Source organism: Bombina bombina, chromosome 2, assembly GCF_027579735.1.
Source record: "Bombina bombina isolate aBomBom1 chromosome 2, aBomBom1.pri, whole genome shotgun sequence".
Taxonomy (NCBI): domain Eukaryota; kingdom Metazoa; phylum Chordata; class Amphibia; order Anura; family Bombinatoridae; genus Bombina; species Bombina bombina.
Window position 1 is genome coordinate 705,335,712 of NC_069500.1, and position 16,136 is coordinate 705,351,847.

At 36.1% G+C, this 16,136-nt stretch overlaps 1 protein-coding gene across 1 annotated transcript in view; it reads left to right on the top strand.

The window, feature by feature from the left end:
* Positions 1-417: 417 nt before the first annotated feature.
* ECPAS (Ecm29 proteasome adaptor and scaffold) overlaps positions 418-16,136 on the top strand; it is a 304,008-nt gene continuing 288,289 nt past the window's right edge. The window contains exons 1-4 of the mRNA XM_053702690.1: positions 418-695; positions 9,467-9,597; positions 11,163-11,279; positions 14,182-14,300. Of these exons, the coding sequence (XP_053558665.1) occupies positions 650-695; positions 9,467-9,597; positions 11,163-11,279; positions 14,182-14,300 (413 nt within the window). The 5' untranslated portion in view covers positions 418-649. The remainder of the gene's footprint in view (positions 696-9,466; positions 9,598-11,162; positions 11,280-14,181; positions 14,301-16,136) is intronic.

The window sequence follows — 16,136 nt, forward strand, 5'->3', positions numbered from 1 at the left end:
AGTCATCACCAGTGCCTTGTTTTAGTGTCAAAATTAAACTCTATTTACTAAAAATGTGACTGTTATATAACTACATATAACAATAATTGCCTAAAAAGCCAACGTTGGTTTCAGAAATTGACTCATAATGTGTTCTGTATTTTGTGAAACACTTTTTTTTTTAGCTGCACAACAATAGATTTTTTGTTTTATTTCTTTAATATTGTAGTTAATAGTTTGGACAGGCTGGAGGAGAGCTATACTGTCTGCCTGCCCAAACCGTGCATAATCTGACAGCCTGGCACACCCAGCTTCAACCAGTGACTAAAAAAGCACCCATAGGAGGGGATAGATTAGCTCTTTCTAAATATATAACTGGCAATGGCAATAGAAAACTGGGGAGGGTGCTGGACACATTACACTGATTTCGATTGCTGCAAGTAGAGGACGCAGGAAGCTATTCCTTGCAACAGCTGCTCTGCTACTGTTATATAATTAATATTGCACTAGGAACAGACGCAACAGTAATTTGTTTTAATGATATCCATAGAGTTCAGAGAGAGGATTACACTGTGTATAGACAAGCTAGAAAAAGTAACACAATCTACAGGAACTAGAACAACCCTCTCCACCCATTTGCTCCTCCCTTCAGTTAGCACTACCGGTGAACATGGCTGCTGTTCCTTCAGCTGCTGCAGCTGCTCAGGACGAGCTGAGTAAGTTAACAGAAACACGCTGTAGCTTATCGGGGTAGGGCCAATGTGCATGTCGGGGCAGGCTGCGGTTTGTGGAGGTGCATTATAATGTGTGCTTTTACTGTCAGTGCTGTGTCTTGCATGTTAGGGTTAAGGGGGCTTCTGCTGCAATGCTGTGCATGTTTGTGCCATTAGACATTTGGAGGTGGGGGCTGTAGCCTAGCTGTGCTGTGTTTGTGGGCAGTGTATATGGAGGGACATTAGGTTGTGTCAAGTGGAGCTAGGGTGTACTCCTTTCTTGGGCAAGATTTCCAGGCCTTTGTAGGACTTGCATTGTCATGGGCTGGAAGTGAAACTCACATCCGCATCTAGTATTAGTAGCAGAGCTGTCAGTCTCCAATAAACAGACTAGGTGACCTTAAGGTAGTGGCAGCGAAGTGATATACGGTATATATTTGTTTTTTAATAGATTTCAACTATGACACCATTTATGATCTGCAGAAAATCTTACCAAATGAAATGCATTGGTACATCAGTTATTGTTATGTAGTTATATTGTATTGAGACATACAATCTTTTTATCATTGTAGGGGTGTGTGAAATGTATGTTCAACTCAGAAATTCTTCGAAATATTTTGGGGACCCCAGCAAAAAAAGGGGTTTATGTGTGGTAGTTAGTGCCATTTGCCTGCTATGCTTTACTAATTTGGGGTATGGAAAAACAATGTGTCAAATCCAAATCTACATTGGCATAAAACATAAATAAAACATTGTATTTACTACTTTTATGTTACAATTAAATAAGTGAATTTAGTAAGTTAAAACAAGTTGTTTTCTCATCTTTTATCTTTGTTGCAAATAGAGACTGGTAACAACATAAGTAATTGACATATACCATTAAAGGGATGGAAAGGTCAAAAATGAAATGTGCATGTTTGCAATATACTTTCATCAGCAAAAACGCTTCTAGTAAAAGTTATTGCTGTTTTTTTTTGCGGCATACGCACATATCCTGTGAGGGCCTGTGCACCAGTATTCAAACACCACACATTCTCAGAGAGTCAGCAGTGGCCTGTATGACACAAATGATATCTTTAGAAGCAATACAAACTGCAGTTTTCTGAGCAGGCATGGTGTTTGAATACTGGTGCACAGGCCCTTGCAGCATATGTGCGTATGCTGCAAATAAAAACAGTAATAGCATTTTTGCTAATGAAAGTATATTATATAAATGCTTTTATTTCAATTTGAAATGCACCCATTCACATTTTTTCTTTTGACCTTTTATGTCCCTTTAAACAGTATAATAAATCAGTTATGGAATAAGTGATGTAATGTGCTAGTTGTGCATTCTGTTACTATATGATTACAGCATACTTTGTATTTTCTATGTGATCTTACAATAATGTTGCCATATACATAATTATTTAGGATCCATTATGATGATACATAACTGTGCAAGCACTGTATTGTGATAAACAGCAGCACTCATTTAAATATTATGCAATACCACTGAAAAAACGCTGTATAGTAAGAAGTGTGTAAAGAAGAGAAATTTGTTTTACTGTCATTGCAAAGCCTCATTCTTTACTCGTGTGTGTGATGTTTAAAGTGTCAGTAAACCTTAAAAATAATTTTATATAATTCTGCACATAGTGCAGAATTATATATCATTATATTAGCCAAACTTTGTAAAACATAATATATCCTTTTTAATTTTTTTTTAAAAAACGTCTGTTTTACAGACCCGCTCTTCTGAGTGGGTCTGTTTTTTACACACAGCGCATCGGGCCAGCTGTATAGTCACAGCCCGGCCCGACCGCGCCATTATACACAGTGCAGCACGCTCCTGCTGTCAGACAGAGCAGGAGCGAGCTGCACTTAGTGTCATGTCGCTGTCGGGCCGGGCTGTGACTATACAGCTGGCCCGATGCGCTGTGGGAAAAAAACAGACCCGCTCAGAAGAGTACAGAGAGCGGGTCTGTAAAACAGCCATTTTTAAAAAAAATTCAAAGGGAATATTATGTTTTATAAAGTTTGGCTAATATAATGTTCAGAATTATATAACATTATTTTTAAGGTTTACTGACACTTTAAATAGACAGTCTAATGGTAATTGTGTTAGGGCTGTGTATTGTAGTGTTTAGTATTACCTACATCCAGAGCAGCACTATTGAGTAATACACATAAGACCCTATGCTTTGCATGTTGAAAGTTATCCCTGGAAACATTTGGGTTTAGAAAAGTAATTTGTAAAAATGCTCCCAATACAGTGTTCATACACATCACTTTATATTTCATTAAAGGGACATAATACTCGTATGCTAAACCACTTGAAACTGATGCAGTATTGTAAAAAGCTGACAGGAAAATGTCACCTGAGCATCTCTATGTAAATAAGGAAGATATTTTACCTCACAATCTCCTCAGCTCAGCAGAGTAAGTTCTGTGTAAAAAGTTATACTCAGCTGCTCCCAGCTACAGGTAAAATAAAAAATAAAAAATTAAGAAATGAACAGCATCAACAGTGCTGAGGTCATGAACTCTTTTACTGTGCTCTCATGAGATTTGACTTAACTCTCATGAGATTTCATAGTAAACTTCCTTACACTGAATAGGGAAATAACGAGAGTACACGAGGCTCAACCCCTTAGCTGTCCTGGGAAAGACATACTGATATGCTGCTTAAAGTCCTTCACAAATGGGATGTGAATACTTAGGACATTTTGAGGTAAAATATCTTTCTTTTTTACATAGAGATGTTCAGGTGATATTTTCTAGTCTGCTTTTTACAGCTATACTGCATCAGTTTCAAGTGTTTAAACATTTGGGTATTATGGCCCTTTTAAGAATTTGAATGTGACCTTCAGTCCAAAATTTAGCACCTTGTGCAGCTCCTGTTCTTAATCTGTTGATTGACACAAAAAAAAATTAAAATAATATAAATATATATATATATATATATATATATATATATATATATATATATATATATATATATATATATATATATATATATACACATACCAAAACCAGTGTTTTTTTTTATAGAGCTATGAAATGAGATATGAATTTTAATTTGAAATATAAGCATATTTGCAATATACTTCCATTAGAAAAAAGGCTGCTAGTAAAATAAATTAGTTTTTCTACACCATACACACACATCCTGTGAAGGCCTGTGCACCAATATTCTGAGTAAATATAGCTTGTTTACATTATTTAATATCAATGACAGGGTACAAATGTATCTGTGCTGTTTAGCATAGTAGATGGATAAACTGTATCTTTAAATCTGTCTATTATTTTGCTAAAGGGACACACAACCCACTTTTTTTTTCTTTCGTGATTCAGATAGAGCATGCAATTTTAGGGATCTTTCTAATTTACTCTATAATTTTTTTCTTCAATCTCTTGCTATCTTTTTAGTTAAAAAAAGCAGAAATGTAAGCAGACATGTAGCCACCAATCAGCAAGTGCTACCCAGGTGCTGAACCAAAAATTGTCTGGCTCCTATGCTTACATTCCTGCTTTTTCAATTAAAGATAGCAAGAGAATGAAGAAAAAATTATAATAGGAGTAAATTAGAAAGTCGCTTAAAATTGCATGCTCTATCTAAATCATGAAAGAAAAAATTTGGATTTCGTGTCCCTTTAACTAAAAACTTATGCTTGGTCTTGTTAGGGTCTGCTGGTGGTACAAAAACCCAGAAAAGAGATTTGCTAAGATGTGATAAATATAATCACACAGATTGTTTTCTTTTATCATATATATTCATACTCTTTTATACTCATATGTAGCATCCGGATTTAATAGATTTTATTTTTCTTGCTTCCACTAGTAGCAAAAGAATTTGGAATTGTACAGTTTTTTTCATTAGCTTATAATAAGGGGTCTACAGTACCACCGATGCAAGATGTTTTTCTGAGAAAACAATGGAAGTGACCAACCTTATCACTAAACAAGGACATTCATTTATAAGATAGTAAATTTATCAAATTTTTAGTATATATATATATATATATATATATATATATATATATATATATATATATATATATATATATATATATATATTATAATTGCAGGAAAGCAACACCTTGCTTTATAGGATAATTCTTGGTTATACAAATAAATGTTAAGTTTCTGTTATGCATAATTGTAATAATGAATAATTAAGTGACCAATCATAGTCCTACTCGTGTCAACGGTGGTCTTAAGATTTGCATAGTAAATGTCTCCATAAAAAGGGGTTTCACTGCACACAATATTCCATCTGAAAAAGGGGGGGGGGCATGCACCAACTGAACGCCAACAAGCAGAGCCAGACATGACCACATTACACCCAGCACAGATGGGGTTAACCTGAGATTACTACAAAACCTGCTACATCTCACAGACTTCTAAGTGTATACTTTTCTTTCACTTACAACAGATCCTCACACGGGACTATCAGTGCAAGATAATATAAATACTTTTATTTATTTTCCATTGCTCCCTTTCATTTGGCTTATTTTCCCCTAGGGCCCAGAAAAAGATATGTAGCATTTTTCTCATCACATTATTCTTGATATAACCAAATTGTATAAGTATTATCCACACTTTATGTTCTTCAAACTTTTCCCCCCAAGATACCACAAACCTTCACAATCCTATTTTTATGCTCGGTATGAAAATTTCTGAAGTACTATGCAACAAAATAGCAGCAAAGTGACTAAAATGTGTGTGTACTTTATACCTGATTGTAGTCAAACTTGAAACTGTTGTTAAAGGTAATAACACACACAGCGCGCACACACACAAAACCACACTCACTCTCCGACAAAACACACAAGTCACCACCCTTTAAACAACACACAAGTCGCCACCCATTAAACATGGTGTTGCGACCGAGTAATGGGTTCCAACCAGTGGTTTGAAGAACCCTGCTCTATAGTAATTGTTCCTAGTATATTTGTAAATGCATCACATATACATTAAAATACACACAATTTTACCGTACTGTCCCTTTAAAAAAGCTTCTTTTTTTATACTCCCAGTTTTTCCTCAAGTTAAAAGTGACTATTCCAAAATGAATGTCATTTTCTGTGTTTAGTAAATATTTCTTCATTTAAGTGATATGTAGGTTTGTCCCTTTTTTAACAGCCAGTAAATAGAGTACATTTTAGTATCACTTGTCTACAAACATTCATTTCTTTTTTAACATATTTTATCACTTCTTTTGTATAAATTAGTGCAGTGTTTGCAATATTGTAACATTTTCTATGCTAACCACAAATTTAAAGGGACATTAAACACTAAATAAATGCTAGATAGAATGATGCATTCAAAGATAAGATTAGTCTGAGAATAACATGTAGATGTACTTTTTTTTTTAAAGTTTCATTAGCTGTTTAAATATTGACAAAATAATTGTAAAGTTTTATTGTCTATATAACAATGGGGACTGCCATGTTGTAATTTAGGTTACCTTCTCTGCTGTGGCCAGTTAGGCACAGTTATAAACAGGTGACTAGAGTGTGAAGCCAATGGCTGTGTGGAATATAAGTGTTCTGCACTTCCATTCCTAACAGAAACTGAAAAGCTCACAATTTCAGAATGGAATTACAGGAAAAATAAATAATGAAAGTATATTGCATACTTTTTATATATATATGATTTATCATTTTTATTACCATCTCAAAGTGTTTAACCCCTTAATGACCACAGCACTCTTCCATTTTCTGTCCGTTTAGGACCAAGGCTATTTTTACATTTTTGCGGTGTTTGTGTTTAGCTGTAATTTTCCTCTTACTCGATTACTGTACCCACACATATTATATACCGTTTTTCTCACCAATAAATGGACTTTCTAAAGGTACCATTATTTTCATCATATCTTATAATTTACTATAATTTTTTTTTATAAAATATGAGGAAAAAATGGAAAAAACACACTTTTTCTAACTTTGACCCCCAAAATCTATTACACATCTACAACCACGAAAAAACACCCATGCTAAATAGCTTCTAAATTTTGTCCTGAGTTTAGAAATACCCAATGTTTACATGTTCATTGCTTTTTTTTCAAGTTATAGGACAATAAATACAAGTAGCACTTTGCTATTTTCAAACCACTTTTTTTCAAAATTAGCACTAGTTACATTGTTACACTGATATCTGTCTGGAATCTCTGAATATTCCTATATTGATCTAGGCCCATTTTGGTATATTTCATGCCACCATTTCACCGCCAAATGCGATCAAATAAAAAAAAATTGTTAACTTTTTCACAAATTTTTTCACAAACTTTAGGTTTCTCATTAAAATTATTTACAAACAGCTTGTGCAATTATGGCATAAATGGTTGTAAATGCTTCTCTGGGATCCCCTTTGTTCAGAAATAGCAGACATATATGGCTTTGGCGTTGCTTTTTGGTAATTAGAAGGCCGCTAAATGCCACTGCGCACCACGTGTATTATGCCCAGCAGTGAAGGGGTTAATTAGGGAGCTTTTTGGGGTAATTTTATCATTAGTGCAGTAGACAACCCAAAGTATTGATCTAGACCTATTTTGGTATATTTCATGCCACCATGTCACCGCCAAATGCGTTCAAATGAAAAAAAAAAAAAACGTAAAATTTTAGGCTTCTCACTGAAATCATTTACAAACAGCTTGTGCAATTATGGCACAAATGGTTGTAAATGCTTCTCTGGGATCCCCTTTGTTCATAAATAGCAGACATTTATGGCTTTGGCGTTGCTTTTTGGTAATTAGAAGGCCGCTAAATGCCACTGCACACCACACGTGTATTATGCCCAGCAGTGCAGGGGTTAATTAGGTAGCTTGTAGGGTTAATTGTAGCTTTAGTGTAGTAGACAACCTAAAGTATTGATCTAGGCCCATTTTGGTATGTTTCATGCCACCATTTCACCGCCAAATGCGATCAAATAAAAAAAAAATTGTTCCCTTTTTCACAAACTTTTTCACAAACTTTAGGTTTCTCACTGAAATTATTTACAAACAGCTTGTGCAATTATGGCATAAATTGTTGTAAATGCTTCTCTGGGACCCCCTTTGTTCAGAAATAGCAAACATGTATGGTTTTGGCGTTGCTTTTTGGTAATTAGAAGCCTACTAAATGCTGCTGCGCATCACACGTGTATTATTGCTAGCAGTGAAGGGGTTAATTAGGTAGCTTGTAGGGAGCTTGCAGGGTTCATTTTAGCTTTAGTGTAGAGATCAGCCTCCTACCTGACACATCAGACCCCCTGATCCCTCCCAAACAGCTGTCTTCCCTCCCCCTCTACCTTAATGGGCACCATCTTGGGTACTGGCAGCTGTCTGCTAGTACCCAGTTTAGAATAAAACTGTTTTAAAAAAAAAAAATATTTTCTGTAGTGTAGCTTCCCCTCCAAGTACCCTACGGTATAATGTAGGGCAAACTCCCACCCCCCTTTCTCCCACTTCTGGACTAAAAAATTTCTGTAGTGTAGCGGATCCCGCCCCCCTCCACATCACACAGCCCATCGATGGCCGCCCACGAGACTCCCACGTCGGCTCACACACACCAATGATACCGGCCATCGATGTCCGGTGCAGAGAGGGCCACAGAGTGGCTCTCTCTGCATCGGATGGCCAAGCAGGGTTATTGCAGGATTCCTTGATATCGAGGCATCACTGCAATAAGCGGAAGGCGTCTGGAAGCGATCAGGATCGCTTTCACCGCTTTCCAATACCAAGGACGTACGGCGTACGTCCTCGGTCCTTAAGGGGTTAATGTCCCTTTAATTGCAGAATCTAACATTAATTGATTTAGTGATAATATGGGCAACAAAAATTGACAACATCTAATAGCTAATTTTAGCTTAAACGGATAATAGGAGTAAATTAGCTGCTTAAAATTGCATGCTCTATCTGAATCATGAAAGAATAAAATTGGGTTCAGTATCCCTTTAATAGATTTCGGTAAAATCAGCCGTGTGGTCCTCAGTTGAACACTGATTATCTATACACAAAAGCATTGCTTTGTTCCTAAATAAATGCATAGCTAGATTCTATTTTTTTTTTTTAATTTATCAAGCTCTGACGTACATTTATTTTTTTGTTACAGTGCTTAAAGGGATATTAAACCCAAAAAATTGTATTTCATTATTCAGAAAGAGAATACAATTTTTAAAAAAAAATTTCCAATGTAATTCTATTATCAAATTTGCTTTGTTCTTATGTTATTCTTTGTTGAAGTGATAACTAGGTAGGTAGCGTGCACATGCCTGAAGCACTACATGACAGGAAATAGTGCTGCTATCTAGTGCTCCTGCTAATGTATAACATTGTTGCAAAACTGCTGCCATATAGTGCTGCAGACACGTGCACACTCATAAGCTTACTTTACTTCTTTTCAACAAAGGATAACAAGAAAACAAAGAAAAGTTGATAGCAGAAAAAAAATGGGCTTTATGTCCCTTTTAATATTCTAAATGGCTTCTGAGTTTTATAAACTTATATTTATGCATTTCCTTCTGCCAAAGTTGTATATGCATTAAACTTATCCCTGGCAGATTGGGTATGAAAAGGAGGCCTGAGTATTCCATCCGGCTTCTCTCCCTACCCACAAAGCAGCTATTTCTAGGGGCAGTATGTTGAGTCCAAATAAAAATGACCTATCGAATCTTTAATATTCATTAATTGCTTGTCAAATATCTTTAATATTCCATAATAGATTTATTTTTAAGACCCCTAAATAAGTGTAAATCACATTAGAGTAAGTAATCTTGCTATATTGACCCTGATTTCAATGGCTTTGTTTTAGATCAACTTGAGCGCGTGTTCCTGCGCCTTGGACATGCAGAAACAGATGAACAGCTCCAGAGTATTATTTCAAAGTTCCTGCCTCCAGTGCTGCTCAAGTTATCGAGCGCCCAGGAAGGTGTACGGAAGAAGGTAAGTCTTTAACAATGACTTGCACAGATGGCGTAGCTGTGTCACTAAAACAGTGGAAATCTCTCCACATACCTAGGTTAAAATAAGTGTCTCACTAAAAAAAAAGTCTTTGTAGTGGATGTGGGCTCGTCTGTGTAAGTGGCTGCTGTAGGACAGGCTTGGTACCACTCCTTATCTGCATTACATTTGATACATTTCAGTATGAGTCCCCCATACACACACATACGTTTAACGCACCCCTTGGTACCTTATATATTGCTAGCCTCATGGAAAGTAAGAAGATTATGCTATGACAATCTGCTTTGCGGTAAGATTAATTATGCAAGTAGGGCTGCAAGACCCGTCATGCTGCTAGTAAGCAAAGCAGAGTGCGTGCACCTCATTGGCTCTACTGACAAACTACAACAAAATTCACTGACAAAAATGTTTGTAATGAAGGTTCTACAAACACTCAGCAGTGCACATGATTCCCATTGGTATATTTATATGTAGTGTGTTTGTATGTAGTGTGCTCTCTTATGGTATTCTTTTTTTGTCACCTGTGCTTTAATGCTTTAATGCTTTATAAGTTATTATGCTCTTTACCTTGTACTTCTGAAAATGATTGTAAGAAAAATGAAGAACTAGTTCAGCCTTCTTTGGTTTGTATTATTGCAGCAAATCTTACATAGGTACTATCAGCATCCATTTTTACCTATCAAAAAGAGCCTGTGGTGTAAAAATTAAAAAAAAAAAAAAAGAATCCACCCTGGTAAGTACACTGAACTCAGCAAAGTAGCAGACCTACTCAGCAAAGGGCCATGGTGCACTTTTTTTGTGTCGTTCCCCCCCCCCCCCCCGGTAACTTAGTTGTAAGCAACAATAATTATATAGATGCTGCTCTGTATGATGATTTTGAGGATAGATAGGTAGGTATATAGATAGATAATTGACCTGCACTAACAAAAGGCTCCCTCCATTAGGATTGTACGCATTCGGACCACGTCTTTGTATAGACTGGCTGTTGCTCCCCACCTCAGCACTTGAGCCCTGGTGCTGCTACACCAATGGTAGTTCCACTCTTGACTGAATATGTGATCATTAGGAATGTCTCAAGCATAATAAGCGTCTTTTGGAAAGTTCCAAATAATGTATGCGATTGTGGCCAGCTCAATAATCTCAAGCTGTTGTAAGATTGGCCTCATTCAAAGGACCTTAGTTATCTCTGTGATCATACATATGTTTATGAGATGCCACAGCTCCGTCAGCGATGGGGGGTTAACCTCCTATACGTCTTGGTTGCTTGCTTCTTCCAGCTTACCAGTTCCCATAGTTGGTGGAGCAGTGCCTACTATCTTCCTCTGGTGTATGCGACACACTGCTTCATTGTAGAGTAACATACCTATTCTGTATTAATTCGCTGGAGGGCTGTTAAATAGATTTGTTTATAAAAAAAAAAAAAAAAAGTAACTCTTTGTATTGATTGGCTAAAATGTTGTTTTATATAAATATGTGTATATGTAATATTAAAATATACATCTATATCTATATATCTATCTCAAATATCAGTATACTTCTTCTTTCAGGTAATGGAGCTCCTTGTTCACCTAAATAAACGGATCAAGAGTCGTCCCAAGATACAGCTACCAGTGGAGACCTTGCTAGTGCAATACCAGGACCCTGCTGCTGTTTCTTTTGTGACGGTATGTTTGTGTTTTATCTCTATATCTCTCTCTCTATCTCTCGCTCTGTAAGGCATCAGTGGATCCCTGGTGCCTGGGTTTGTTGTGCCCTGCTCTAATATGTTAGACTGTTTTGTTACTGCACTATAGCTTGCATATAATTTTGTTTAACTCCTACAAAGGGTTTAAACTCATAGTTAAAGTCTGCTTCAGTGCATTAACCTACTACTGGAAACTAGCTGAAGACATCTGGTGAGCCAAAAGCAAGAGGCATGTGCATTTTGCCACCAATCAACAGGTAGCTCAAAGTAGTGTGTTACTGCTCCTGGGCCTATCTAGGTATGCTGTTTAACAAAGTAAATTAAAATGTCACGCTTCTAACCCTTTATGAATTGTTCTTGCGGATTTTTTGGGACAAATTCAAACAAAATGTTCAGTCTGCTAAGTAAAGTAGGCAGCTCTGCTATAATACACCTCAAATTCATTTTTTTTCTATTTATTTTAGATGAGTATGTAGGCAATAATGAAAGGGAGAGAGATATATATTTTAATTTTTTTCCTTAAACTAAATATAGATTTTAATCTTGGTTTTCTCCAATTTTTTTATTTTTTTTTTATTTTGATTGTGACAGAGAGGAACTAAAAAGTATAATTTATTCTGAACTTACAATTTGTACATTATTTTAAAATATTTTATCAGAAATGCACAACATGCTTCTGTTTAACCCCTTCCTGCCAGGACTTATTTGTCTACATCGGAAAAAACGAAGGAAAAATTGAATTCATGCGATCATGTGATTTCAATGAGGGGATCGGGTCAGGGGGGGAGTGCCTATGATGCTAGGCACGCCCTCCAGCCCGCGATTCCATTGTGCAAGTGGCTATGGCTTCAGGACAGCCAAACTGCTAGGACATTCCATGCCATCCTAACGGCGCTAAAGCCCAGCATACGTCCTAACGGCGGGAAGAGGTTAATCTAATTGCTAGATTGATAACAACATTTTAAAGAGATATTAATCACCTGTAATAAAAATGTTTAATTATAGTAAGAAAAACTTTAACAGTTCCTGTTAAAAGTAGAATTGCAGACTTCAGACCTCACTGTTATATTCCACACTGACATTAGTTGCACACTCAAGTGACCCGTTTATAGCTGTCCCTAATTGGCCTCAGCAGGTAAGGAAACCTAGGTTTACAACATGGCAGCTCCCACTGCTTTATTGACAATAAAACTTTGCACTTATCCAAACTTCTGCTGATACATTTTTATGGCCTCAAGGTGAAGCCATTAAGAGTGTTTGTGTGTGAGGTCAGCAAACACTCATTCCATTCTTAGCATGTAAATGTATTACTTTAACAGATGCATTTTTGCAAGTATATTACAAACTGGATTCACATGCTACAAATGTGAATTATTCATCATCTATAATGTAATTTCCACTACTTACTTTTTACCGATTTTTTTTTTTTTGTTCTTGGTGGAAGGTATCTGTCACGTCATCACTGAATTCAATATGGCAAACCTGGTATTCTTTACTGAATTATTTTGCTGACATGCCTAGTAAATTATAATACAATCATTATGGTAGCTAGGGTTAAAATTATTTTGTTTTCTGTATTGGTTTAAACACATTATTCTGGTTTATACAGAAATATCATCTTCTTTACAGAAACACTAGCACATTCTACCTAAAAAAACAAAACATGCCTTTTACTTGGATTTGCCAGTTTTTTACATGCTTAATTACTTTCTTAAAAACTCTCAGCATTGGATTTTACTGGTTTTGCATCACTCTTCAAGTTTCGCATTACCAGCTTCTCATGTTACTGTTAATTCATCAAAGTTTAGCATTTCACAGTAATTTATCTTTTATGACAGCTATTTTTGACTGATTGAATAATAAAATTAATTTAATTTGCAAAAAAATGCAGCCTTATAGAACAGAGCTCTTTTTATTTCTTTCATCACTGTCAAATGTGGCTGTTTTGAGAGTTTTGTGTCATGTAAATCTGTCTGGGGGCCGGATGATCTAAAGCTCTCTGCTCGGGTCAGGTAATCTCAGATGTCTTGTACGTACTGCTAGGTTCATCAAATAATTTTTGAAAGGCAACTTTTAGTCTGAGAGCTGCAGGAACCAGGAGTTATTTAATGGAAACACCACTATTGCGTCATATTGTGGCGCCAAGCTGTATTTCCCGCATGGCTATTGGCTAAGAGGCGGAAACGTCGCCTCTTAGCCAAATAGCAAAAATAGCGTTCTGCCGATTGGCTGCCTTAGCAGCTCAGTGCAGTGATTGCTTGGAACAAATAAAGGAGCTTTCAGCATGAAGTATTTTATACGTCATGAATGAAGTACCCTTTATTTGTTCCAATGGTAAATCCTAGCGTTTCACAAATGCTAGGATTTACCATCACTTTAAGCCAATATTAAGCTAAAATGTAAGCCAAATGAGCTAATACTAAATTATTTAAATGTTTGCTGCATAAATTATCATTAAATTTGTTAAATTATGCGATTAATTTGTGCTTTTAATAGCTTAAGTAACACTTATAAATAGCAGAAAATGTTATAATATTGTTAAGGATTACGCTACCCCCCACCGGCTAATTAATAATGCCAGGTGGCAACATTTTCTGTGGAGAACACTGCAATATACTGTTCAAAAAGCCCCCACAGATTTTTTGTGATAGTTTTGTGATTTTCTGATGTCCTACTGTGGGTGTATGCTGTCAGTGATGTATCAAATGAGGGCTACCTGTATATGACTAATGCTCTGTCATTTTCTATAAAACCATTGTTTGCCTCTAGTTATAAGTAAACTATGATCAATATAAATCAGTTTCAACTTTTTTTTTCTTGTTTATTTCTTTAACAATATTTTATTTCAATACTCTAAAATCATATTTGCATTGTCCTTACAGAATTTTACAATAATTTATATAAAAATGGGTTATCCACGATTACCAATTGACAAGCAATGCGAACTCGCCCCGAGCCTCCTAACTGCAATGGAAGGCAGACCCCAACCTCAGCAAGACAGGTACGCATGCGCACAGCCTAGAAATATAAGTTGTCTTTATAGCTGCAGCCTGTGTACAGTGTGACTGCTAGCGAATCAAATTACTAGCTCCTAGCTTTCCTATATTATGTAAAAAAACGCACTTTTTTATAAATGAGGACAAATTAAAGCATGCAAGCAATGATTGTGTTGAATGTAGCAATGTTAAAGTAACTATTTAACGGGGTTTCAAGTTCTGTGATCATTCATATATTTCACAGTCATTTTTTACATATTTTATCTGTTCATAATTTTACTCTGCAATTAGTTTAGATAAGAGAAACCTGGGTTTTGATCCCACTTTTTTCCCCCCACAGTTAAAATAAAGGAGCAGAACACAAATAATAAAAAGTATATTGGATTTATTTTTTTAGTACACTTAAAGGGATAGTCTAGTCAAAATTAAAGTTTCATGATTCAGATAGAGCAGGCAATTTTAAGCCACTTTCTAATTTACTCCTATTATCAATTTTTCTCTGTTCTCTTGCTATCTTTATTTGAATCTAAACTTAGGAGCTGACACATTTTTGGTTCAGCACCTGGGTAGCGCTTGCAGATTGGTGGCTACATTTAGACACCAATCAGAAAAGTGCTACCCAGGTGCTGAACCGAAAATGGGCCGGCTCCTATGCTTACATTTCTGCTTTTTCAAATAAAGATAGAACGAAAAGAAATTGATAATAGGAGTAAATTAGAAAGTTGCTTAGTCCTTATAAAGCGATGGGTCCAAAATTAAAATGTGCATTTCAATCTGCAATATAAGCATTTTTGCAATATACTTCTATTATAAAAAATGTATCTAGTAAAAGTTTTATTGGTGTTTTTCCTGCAGTATACGCACATATCCTCTGAGGGCCTGTGCACCTGTATAGAGACACTGAACCTTCTCAGAGAGTCTGTAGTGAATTGCATTACACAAACTACATTTTCAAAAGCAATACACACTACTGCTAGCTCTCTGAGAAGGTGTAGTGTCTGAATACTTGTGCATAGGCCCTCATGGGATATGTGCGTATGCTGCACAAAACAATATCTTTTAATAGAAGCATTTTTGATAATGGAAGTATATTGTAAAAATGCTTTTATTTTATATTGAAATGCACTCATGCACATATCTATTTTACCCTTTCTCTCCCTTTAATACTTAAACATTTTATATTACAACCTCAAAGTGAGGTCATTTTTTATATTAAATTAAACATTTACCATTTGTTGAGATAGCTCTTTGCTCCTTTCTTCCCTAGAGAACAAAGTGGACTTTGATAATGTGACTCTTAATCAAATAATTGAATAATAAACTTTCAGAATCTGTAGTAATGTTTTATTTATTTTTTTGTGTTAGAGTGATTGCTCTGCAATTTTCTTTTTTCCCCTTAACCCTTTGAGTGCTAGGCCATTTCCCACCTGGGTGCTAAGCTGGATTTAAGTTTTTTTTTTTTTTTTTTTTTTTTACTAATTTTAAATATATATATATATTTTTCCAGATCCCCCAGACTTCTACCGTTGGAAAGGTTAGGCGATTACCTTTCCAACACTGGGTCTTAGGGGTCTGTAGCTGCTTAGATGCCTGAGATAAAGGATTCTAAGCATCATGCCCCCTTTCCTTATATTGTGCATTGTAAATTTTAAATAAAGTTGTGCGGTGACGTCATCACCACGTGAAATGGGAAGCCCCAGCGATGCCTGTCACTATACAGGCCCGATCGCTGGGGTGGGAGTTGATGGGAGCCCCCTGATTGCCCTCAATGTGGGTGAGTGCTAGCAACGGCTCTGAGCCGTCATCTGCACCTGACTGGGAAAATTTGCGACGGCTCAGAG